Genomic DNA, 11,431 nt, shown 5'->3' on the forward strand with positions numbered 1-11,431 from the left:
CATGCAGTTTTTAAATGAAGTTTTTTATTATGAAGGGAAAACAAAATCCAAACCCACATGGCCCTGTGTGAAAAAGTGGAACTACGTTCGCCATGCATTTCCCTGAAAATAATTGCACACCTTAGAACGTTCGTCAGCCAATCAGATACAAGCATTCAAAGGCCCATGTAGTATAAGCATAAATATAAAAATATAAGTAGAAATACTATATTTATTTATTTATTTTGTAGATTTCTTTATGCATTTCTTTGCAGACTTATTTATGCATTTATTTGTTTTTGTTTTTTTAATACATTTCTTTTGTATTTATTTATTATTTTGGCAACTTTGTCGTTCCATATAATTCTACCTACCGGAAAAGGAAAGGTTAAGCTGAGCGACACCTCTGATGACGTAGCAGCTATGTAAGTGGACCAATCATCGTGTCCGGTGGGAGTGGAGGCGAACTAGGCTCGCAGGATGTGGGGCGGGGCGAGCGTTTATGAACTAATGTAGCTTTATCAAACATCGACCGCAAACTCAGTCGCCCACTAATATCCTCAGGTAAGAATATTTCTCTTTTGTTTGGCTGTAATGGGTTGCGCGTGCAGTTCGTACGACGATAGTGTGCAATGATACAGCGTATTGTAGATGCATTAGCGTTAGATATTTGTCCACGGTACAGTCACGCAGTAAAGCAGGGGGTTTGCAGTCCAAACCGTGTGCTATCTGAATCACTTTTTTTCCCTCTTGAAATACAGGGACATTTATCCGATTACATTTCTCTGCGATGATATCTACTAAATGATGTTGCCAAGCCCAAATGTAAACAATATGGCAACTTAGTAGCGAGTATATGCTGGGTGATGTGGACGGGGCGTAGTACGTTACTCAACTGAGCTTTTCCCTTTTTTTTGCAACTGTCGTTTTGTTGTGAAATTATAACTTAAAATCGTTCTGATATAGTGGTTATTTGGCATGTTTCAAGTAACCCGCCTGGTAGTATGTTAGCTCCTTCATTTGAACTGCATGTATCAGAGCGCGTGAAGCCGTGAGCTGTTTTTAGAGTAACGTTACTGCGCTTTAATTTTAACCCTCGTATCCATTCTGGCGGAAATCTTAATTTGCGAGTACTGCACTGAAAAACATTATACTCAATTTTTTTAAGGTAAGTGGTTGCAAACAATTTATTGTAGCTACATTTAATAAAAAATAAAAAGAAAAAAAATGTTGAAAGTCAGTCAACTAAATTTGTTTATTTAAAAAAATGTAGTAAATTTTAATTTTCTCAGTGTGTTTGCAAAAGGGTGTTAATTTTTTTGTAATGGGTGTCAACCCAGTGGGGAACCTCAAGTCAAAACAAAACGTAAAAAAGTAAATATTATTTAAAACGTAAAAAAGTTAACACATTTGAAATGTCGTTTTCGAACGTTTCAGTAACAACAAAAGTAAGATTTAAAAGTAGTAGTAGTAGTAATTGTTCACCTAAATAAGTAATAATTACAACAGTACATTGCTGATCAGTTTCCACTGGATAAAATATCATATATTTTATACAAAAATATAATAAATAATATAGCAAATTATATTTACTTAGCAGAAGAAAATAAGAACAACAACTTTAGATCTCTATAAGATGACGACAGATGCCAAAAGACAATTTGGGTTGGGCAAAGATAATCACTGACAGAAATTCCTTTAAAAATGGGACCGACCTGAAGGGCAGGGTATAATTGCAATGTTCACTGGGTTGCAGCAGTTTTGCTTTATGTAATGGGTAAATGTTACAGGGGACAGTAATAGGCCAGTGGGACACTCAATGTGTCCAATGCCAAGAATGTGGCAGCATGGAACTATAAATAGCCTTGGGACACTCTCCCATCCTGAATGGAATGGCTTTTACATGCCTTGACCTTATCCTTGTCTTCTGATGATTTAAAATGTATAATCTACAGTCACTTGAAGTTACTTTTACATCAAGACTCGAGAACTTGATAATCATGGTGTCAAAATTGTAAACCTGACTACTGATTTACTTGTATAGCTCTGTTTGAAACCTAGACAGCTGTGAAATATGAGTTTTGTTTAATCTTTCTAATTGAGCTATGCTTTTCCTGCAGGTCCTTTGAGGGTAAGGTCAAATGATCATGGCTGCTACCTCCCAGGTGTTCAGGGTCATCCGTGGCAGGAGGTTTGGTCGGATCCTGGCACCAGCCATAACATGCCAAAACTGCAGCCAGTCACACAGCTTTGAACAAAGATGCCGGCACCAGGTGCGGGGATACAGGACCTCACCTGCATGGCACACCTACTACTTGACCCCACCTCAGGTTAACAGCATTCTAAAAGCTAATGAGTACAGCTTCAAAGTTCCTGAGTTTGATGGCAAGAACCTCAGTTCAGTCATGGGCTTTGACAGCAACCAACTACCGGCAAATGCACCCATTGAGGATCGCCGAAGTGCAGCAACATGCTTGCAGACCCGTGGCATGCTTTATGGTGTATTTGATGGCCATGCAGGCTGCGCGTGTGCTCAGGCACTCACTGAGCGCCTCTTCTATTACATTGCCGTCTCATTATTGCCACATGAGACGCTGATGGAGCTGGAGAATGCATTGGAGACTGGGCGACCTCTTCACCCGATACTGCAGTGGCACAAGCATCCCAACGACTACTTCAGCAAGGAAGCCTCACGGCTCTACTTTTCCAGCTTGCGCACATACTGGCAGGAACTGCTGGACCTGAGCGTTCCTGGGGAGCAACCAGATGTTGCTGAAGCTCTTGTGACTGCTTTTAAAAGGTTGGACAATGACATATCCCTTGAAGCGCAGGTTGGCGACCCGAATGCGTTCTTGCACTACTGGGTGCTCCGTGTTGCATTCTCAGGCGCTACTGCGTGTGTTGCACACATTGATGGTAACGATCTGCATATTGCCAACACTGGAGATTGCCGTGCAGTCCTGGGCGTACAAGAACCTGATGGCTCTTTTTCTGCCCTTACGCTCAGCAACGACCACAATGCGCAGAATGAATCCGAGATGAAGCGCGTGCGGTCCGAGCACCCGCTTTCTGAGGCCAAGAGTGTGGTGAAGCAGGATCGCCTGTTGGCGTTACTCATGCCGTTTCGCGCCTTTGGAGATGTTAAATTCAAGTGGAGCATTGACCTGCAGCGCCGTGTTCTTGAGTCCGGACCAGACCAGCTCCATGAGAATGAGCACGCCAAGTTCATCCCACCCAACTATCACACACCACCCTACCTCACGGCAGAACCAGAGGTGACTCGACACCGCCTTCGTCCACAGGATCGTTTCCTGGTGCTGGGTTCAGACGGGCTGTGGGAAACGCTACACAGGCAGGAGGTGGTGAGGATTGTGGGTGAACATCTCACTGGAGTGCACCAGCAGCAGCCAGTCAGCGTTGGCGGCTATAAGGTGACCTTAGGTCAGATGCAGGGATTGTTGCAGGAGAGGAAGGCTCGCATCTCTTCCACCTTCGAGGACCAGAATGCGGCTACGCACCTGATTCGGCACGCGGTGGGGAGTAATGAGTTTGGAATGGTGGACCATGAGAGGTTGTCAAAGACGTTAAGCTTGCCAGAGGAATTAGCCCGCATGTATAGGGATGATATCACAATCATTATAGTGCAGTTTAACCCACACGTCATTGGCGGACAGTAGAAGCGGACACACTCTTTCTTTCACATGCTCTGTTACATACATCATCAATTCTAATCTTACGCACAATCTCATCACAACATTTTCAGTAATATCAGCACAGCAAAATGTTACCTATACCAGTGGAATGTATTACTCTGAGTGTATATTTATGTTCATTTTTATTTTCACATCTTTATGGCAGCTGCCTTTGAAATGAATTCTAATATTCAATAGGTGAGCGGTGTTGATTCCCAGTGTTAGGCGATATGTGGAATTAAGCCAAACAGAAAAGATTATGCTAAAATCACAGCAGACTTACAAACACTATTAAACCCTCAAAATGCACAAACACAAAACCAAAAATCAAGACTGGAAATGTACTAATGTAGGTTCAGCAGATTTTGCACTGAGGAGAGACTTTATATAGTGCTTGTTTTGTGCCAAAATTTGCTTTTATGTTGTGTGGTTTTAATTTTTGAATGAATGAAAAAGGAAAGTAAAGCAAAGGTCATTTAAAATGTTGAGTGAGAAAGAATGAGGATAGAAAGCAAAACAGATCCAGATATGTACTTTTAAGTTGGAGTGCTCTGTAACTATGTTGAATGAGAAGGACAATTTACCCAAAAGTGTAAATTCTGTTATTTACTCGCGCTCTTGTAATTCTAAACCTGTATGATTTTGTGGTCAAAAACAAGATATTTTGAAAAATGTCCCAGTGACTGAAAATCAGTCTTATTTTGGACCCCTCTGGCTTTCATTTTACAGTTACTAATAATGCCTTTTTTGTGTCCTACATGCAGGTTTAGAACAACATAGGGGTGAGTAAATGATCAGAGAATTTTCATTTTTGAGTTGGCTATCTATTTAATGTTTTAAGTAGGTTCTAAAGAACCAAACAAGTTGCTAATGCCACTAATTATCCAGGGACATGAAAGCAGCAGTGTGTTTTTCAGAGTTTTACTTTTTTTTTTTTTTTTTTTTTTGCAGTCTGTATTCTATCTTTATTTGAATACTAATAATCTTTATTATATCCAAGTTCTTTTTTTTTTTTGTACAGCATGCTTTAGTAGGTACAGTTTTTCATGAAGCACATCTTGGAGTTCAAGTGTCATCAAAACATGGTTTGCACAACCAAAATGATCTTCTCAGTAGTGTAAAAGTCCTGATAAAGAGGTCTGCGTTATTTTATTTTACCTGTACATGGAATCAGAAGTTGAGCATTTGATGGTTTGCAGTAAGGCAGAAGTTACATACTGTTCCTTAACTGACACTTTTAACATGTAAAATTGTAATTTGAGACCGAACTGCTACTGCACACAAAATATTCTCTGTTACTTATCTCTCTTACCTCAGTCCCTTCTGACAGTGATCTTTTATTTATAATGCTGCTGGCCATTGCTGAAATTCCTGTTTGGGTTCCTGATGTGTGGATGTGTGCTGAATTTCTGAAAGGTATTTAAGGAAACGGGTTAATGACACAGCAAACCAGATGTGCTCTCACTTATTGTTTACACTACAATGGGGAAATGTGAACCTGAAGGGTTTTTTGATTTGGTTTCTAAGTATTTTTCCAGGTGTCACAACATTTTTCAGGTGATTACTGGCCACAAGGTAGAGATTAGAATTTGAGTTCAATGTAATTTTTTTTGGTCCGAGGGTTATTGAACAAGGTTAAATCCACAACTCTGTGATTGTGCTTTTCTTGCCTGTTTTCATTATGTTCTCAGCTCTTGCACAAGAACACTGATTACCACATGAAATGTTTTGAATGATAGTCAATTAATGTAATACTTTATTAAAGTTATAGGCTTGCTGAAGTGTAAATATAGACTGCTTTATACTTGAAGTAAATGTATGCTGCAGCTTGTTAAGTTTGAAATGTTTAGTATATTTTGCAGCATGTCAAATGTATTTAACAATATTACAATGTGCTGGTGCATGGGCATGACTTCTGCAAGTACTCTTGCCTTTTATATTTCAGATGTTTTAATAAAAATGTAACCAAGTAAGTATTGTCCAATTTTTGTATTTTGTTGAAATGAATGCACGCGTAGTAAGGTTTTCTAAGTTTCTAAACTGAGCAATCCAGTCTAGCAGAGCTAAACCGATCAAGGTGACTTTGTTGCCAGAAGCTACATTTCATTCTAGGAATGCACATTTATTTTGTAAGAATAACTGAACTTCATGTGTGTTTGGAATGCAGCCCAAACAGAGCTGTTGGCTCAGGGACAGGGGTCAAATCATCATGGTGTCAGAACACAGTCTCTGATTTGGCAAACTGTAAGTAGGTCAGTCTATCATAAGCCTCTATCATGACATGGCAATTCTGAAACTTTAAATGTCAAGGGTTCAGGACATGCATATCTGCAGTTTCAAAGTAAAGGTTGTTATGTGGCCTATGGGCCTGACTTACAAGTGTAATGTTCTTGCCAAATGCCCACAGCCAGGTTGTTAATTATTCTGACAATACCATTTAAACGTTTGGGGTCTGGATGAATGTTTTTGAAAGACTACTGAAGTTTTGGCAGCCATTTCTCCAGTCTTCAGTGTCACATGATTCTTCAGAAATCATTCTAATATGCTGCGCAAGAAACGTATCTTATTAACAATGTTGAAAACATTTTTGTGAAAAGCATTTATTTAGATTAAGATACATCTTTTGTAAAAAATAATAAGGTCTGTTGTAACTTTTGACCAATTTATTGCAGCCTTAATGAATAAAAAAACTGACCCCAAACTTTTAAATAGTGGTGTATTAATATGGTACTATATACGTTTATTTAGACAAGACCTAATATGCAATACCCACTGTTTTACAATATCTTGCAGGGGGTCGCTGCTCCATTTCTTCATCCACCAAGAGGCCCTTGGCCCCCCAAAAAGTAAACAGGAATTATTACCTGTGTTCTGTAATTCATTCTCCATCTCTAATTATTGCCTCTCTCTCAAGTACTATCTACATACATATGCATATTTTCTATACAGCTGTATATATAGAGCAAAATGCACAAATTTGTACATAAATCTTCTGTTCCAGATTCATACACATTATTAAGTCTTATTTAAATAATTCTGTTCTCATGTCAGTTATGTATGCATGTATGTACCAAGAGCTTCTTAAAAACCACAACAAATTCCTCGTGTGTTTGCGCACACTTGGCGAATGAAGCTGGTTCTGGTTCTGATTATGAAAAGAAGCGAGGTTTTAATTGTGCTATTTGCATATAATCTAATTCTCCACCTGGGGGCGCTAATAGTCAACAAACGGAAATGGCTGGTACGGCTATAAAATATCAAAACCACTCGAAATTTACACATGAAACACACTACAGCTTGAAAGACAATAATAAACTTTTTATATCTGTAACATAATGCATGTGATATATACTGCCTAAGGTGTGTGTTAATTATCTTTACATATGAGGATTGACTGGTCTACGTGGATAGTTGAGGTCTTGCTTATTTTACTGTATAAGTAAATATTGGGTTTATCTGCAGCACAACAAACCAGAAACTGTATAAAGGACTTTGAACAAAATCCAATAGGTTATGCCATGAAATAGGTTCGTGCACGTCCTCACCTATAGAATGTTAAGGCTGGTCAAATAGGCGATCTGATTTTTCTGGGTGTTATTTAATTTTTGCAGTTAGTACAGCTGTAACAGCAGATTTTATATTATTTAATATTTATTCACTGTTTTTTTTGTTTTTGTTTTTTTTCAGGATAGTGTCCAGATTGACTGGAGTGAGAGTGTTTTTACTGTAAGCATGATGATTCATTCCCACACCAGATCCTCCTCCACTCAACAGCCAGAAAAATCATCGTTCCTCTGACTCATTCTGTCAATCAAAACTGGTCATTTAGATTGGACATTTAGCTATTTAAATGCACTGATATTTTCCACATCACAGTTCTGTTTCTGTTGTTTATCAGTTAACTGGTGTAGACTATATTGAAAGAGAAAATAGTACGGTAGACTGAGTACAGTAGACACACTTTCTGCTTTTTCATCACTACACAAAAACTAGATGCTGAAATGAAGTGATTTTTCACATGATATTTATTTTGCTTGTGTACTAAAATATCATAAATTGATAATAGCCATAAGTAGTTTAAGCTTGTTTCATCATGGGGACCTAAAAAATATCCCCATAAGGGTAGAATTTACTGGTATTACTATACTTGTGGGGACATTTGGTCCCCATAATGTAGGTAATACAAACACACACAGCTTCTGTATGCATTTTATTTTCTATGATTGAACTGTTACTGTATACAGTACATAGCAACCTATAAAGGGTGTCTCAACTGTACCCACTTTACCACCTTGTATATTTCTTAAAATGCTATGTAATCCTTTTAACATTCATGATAGAAAATATGTCCATTAATAATAGACAGTTGAAATATCACAAATATAATTTTTTAACAGAATTTGCATAGCATATGTGTAAATGTGACTTTTATCCTATTATCATAACACTGTACAACTAAACAGCATGTGAAGCAATAGGAGACCAATCCGGGTACAGTTGATACACTGTGTCTCAACCATGTATACCCCATTGACATGCTCGCACATTTCTCTAGATTATGAAAAGACATTGCATGGCACAATATCATGAAATATGTCTATTTTTAGAGCACAGAGTAACGTTTGCAAAGATATATGTTGAATTTAACAGTCATAAAAGAATAATAAGCTATTCATTGTGGAAGGGACATGGTGAAATGAAAATCTTGCCGATATCTTCGGAGTGGAAAGACGCAGACATTTCAAATTTCCCACGATCGAAGAGAACACTAATACACATGTGTGGATCAAAAATCACGGCTCGGGGTTCTTGTGTAACCAAGTTATTTAAGGTGTTTCAACTGTACACATGTCTCAAATGTACTCCAAACCAAACCAATCGTCAATTGCATTTCTTCTTTATCTACATCCTTTATGCATCCATCATAGAGTTTAAACAGGAGAATCTAAAAGTATATAGTCAAGGTACAAATTTTAGATCATACTGTACGTGGTGCCTACATACTCTGGTCTTCTTCTGGATAGGTTATCACTTCATTGTAATAGTTCTAAGTTCAAAGATGCTTCAGCCATAATTAGTAGACTACACATTCAACTGATGATCATAATCCATATGCTAATCATTCCCTCTATAATTCTCTATAATTAATTTAACAGTTAAGATGTGTGATTAAACTGATTGGCTGTAGCTGTTGGCATGTGGGTAACTTTTTTATATTATTAATGTTATCTCTACAACTGTTGGAGAACAGATCCCAAGTAAATGTTACAGAGGACTTAGCAACTGCACATAATAAATGTTATCTTTACAACACAAGACAGTTAAAGGATTAGGTGAATCCAAAATGACCTTTGGCAGATATAGTAAGAATGGTTATATTTTGTTTTGTTGCTTTATCATTATAAGAGTTAAAACTGAAACTGTTTATTAAATAAATGAAAATGTAGCTCATATAAACATAGCTTTTTTACACATTGGCAACAATCTGCTTGCCTTTTCCATTGTGTAAATTATGCAAGGTTTGTCTCGTGCAATAAATAAATAAATTACATTCTCAGATAATATTGTAACAAATGTTCTTTTTTATTAGTGATATGTAATATATATACATATATATATATATATATATATATATATATATATATATATATGCATATACAGCGCTGCTGGGAAGTTTGTGAACACTTTAGAATTTTCTATATTTCTGCATAAATATGACCCAAAACATAATCAGATTTTTGCACAAGTCCTGAAGGTAGACAAAGACAACCCAATCAAACAAATGTGACAAAAATATTTTCTTTGTCATTTATTTATTCAGGAAAATGATCCAATATTGCATATCTGTGAATGGCAAAAGTATATGAATCTGTGCAGAGGTGTTTTCAGTCAGTGCAATGATCAGTACGTGACCTGTACGTGACATCTGTTTAAGATCAGAGTCTCAAGAGAACATGGGTCATGCAGCAAGACAACAACCCCAAGCACACAAGTCATTCTACCAAATGATGTTTTATTAACAAAGTTTGGGAGGAGCACGTTCAGATAATTAACCTAATTAACACGAGAGGAGAACAATCAGTAATCAACCCAGTTAACAAGATAAGCATGTGTATATATATATATACACAGCAGACTTACCTCTGTTCATTGGCAGTTTTGCAGCATCCCTCCGCCACCCCTTCTCCGCACTAACAACTATTCCTGTCCTAACCTGTAGGGGGGTACTCTGGGTTCGGGCCAAAATTCCGAGCTCGGAGCCCTCCCCTCGGACAGCATGCCAAATACGCATAAACTTTATTCTGTTTATTATATGTAAGTGTGAACTTGTGAAAGAATGGTTAAAGAAGAAAGTCCAGACCTTACTCCAATTAAAATGTTGTGGAAGGACCTAAGCAAGCAGTTCATAGGAGGAAACCCACCAACATCACAGAGTTTAAATGGTTCTGCACTAAAGAATGGGTTAAAACGCCTACATGTTATTGTACAGGACTGATCAGCATTTACAATACACTTTACCTTCAGTTACATAGTTTTGCAACGCACAGATATGAAACACTGGATTATTTTTCTCATTAAATAAATGACAAAGAAAATATTTTTTTCTCACTTGTTTGATTCAGTTCTTTTTGTCTACTTTCAGGACTTATATGAAAATCTGATGCAGAAATATAGGAAATTCTAAAGGGTTCACAAACTTTCAAGCAGCACTGTATATATATTACATTTTTCTTATTTCTGCATTTTTTTTAGCTGTTTGTGAGCAGACAAAAATTAGCTCTCTTGTTAGTATCAATGCAATAAATACCTTTTATTTAATTAATCCTAAATATTCGATTTTACATCATGTTCGTTCTTTGATTTCGATTTTTCAAAATCCTTTAAAAACTTTGTGCTAATTTCCAGGTTTAAATGATATGTCGGACCCCACTGGAGATGACCTTTGGCAGTACTATTGCTATTCAGACTAGTATTCACTTTCAGAAATTTGTTTAAAACAGCAGTGCACTCGCTTTCATTAGTTTCTTTTTAGACTTACCAGACTCCCCTATTCTCTTGCAGAGGAAAATATTTCATTAAAATACTCTGGGGCCTATATTAATTTGATACCTCCATTAATTGCAGAGCGCCCATAGATGGTTGTATTGCTCTAAGCAGATGAAGGAAACGTGTTCTTGCTGCACATTGAGTGCTCTGTAAGCCTCTGGATGAACATGTGCGGATGGGCTGCTCTGTATTACTGGTGTGTTAGTGCTGGGCTACAGATGGACGAGTCAGTTGACATTGTTATGATTTTAATGTATTCTCAGTTTGGCTCTGCATCTCATAACAGTTTGTTTGGTTCATGTTTTGGCAGAGGGTCTAAACTGCCTAAAAGATGCACGCATGTGGTAAGGAATCAGCTCCCATGTTCCTGTTTCTATGATTTTGGCTGTTACCATGACAACACACGTTGTGTGGGAGTCAGAGGTTGAGGAATGATCAGATGGCTAGACAAAAAAGACCAGGGTAACTAGACAGACATCTACCACTCACCCATTCATCCATCCGTCTATTTTTCAGTGATGGGCTCATCTGTCAATCCATCTGATCAACTTTTTCTCTTTAGTTCCAGTGAAGGAATAAAGAGTCTATAAATTAGTTGTGCTGTAAGCATATAAAAGAAGTAAAGTTATATATTAAATTGAATTGTGCTGTTATTGTAAATTGAAACTGAATTTCACTGTCAGTCACTGTTAATCGTTAAGTAAGTTACCGTT

General features: G+C 37.5%; 1 protein-coding gene across 2 annotated transcripts; it reads left to right on the plus strand.

Moving 5' to 3' along the window:
- Positions 1-435: 435 nt before the first annotated feature.
- On the plus strand, positions 436-5,644 carry pdp1 (pyruvate dehydrogenase phosphatase catalytic subunit 1). 2 transcript variants are annotated; one of them, XM_058747920.1, is made up of 2 exons: positions 436-543; positions 2,100-5,644. In XM_058747920.1, exon 2 carries the CDS (start codon positions 2,121-2,123, stop codon positions 3,654-3,656), a length of 1,536 nt encoding a protein of 511 aa, XP_058603903.1. In that variant the 5' UTR covers positions 436-543; positions 2,100-2,120; the 3' UTR covers positions 3,657-5,644. The 2 variants fall into 2 exon arrangements, with proteins under 2 accessions (XP_058603903.1, XP_058603904.1); XM_058747921.1 differs by lacking the exon at positions 436-543 and adding an exon at positions 834-1,147.
- Positions 5,645-11,431: the final 5,787 nt, after the last annotated feature.

This window comes from Onychostoma macrolepis, chromosome 16 (assembly GCF_012432095.1).
Source record: "Onychostoma macrolepis isolate SWU-2019 chromosome 16, ASM1243209v1, whole genome shotgun sequence".
In the NCBI taxonomy this organism is placed as follows: Eukaryota; Metazoa; Chordata; class Actinopteri; order Cypriniformes; family Cyprinidae; genus Onychostoma; species Onychostoma macrolepis.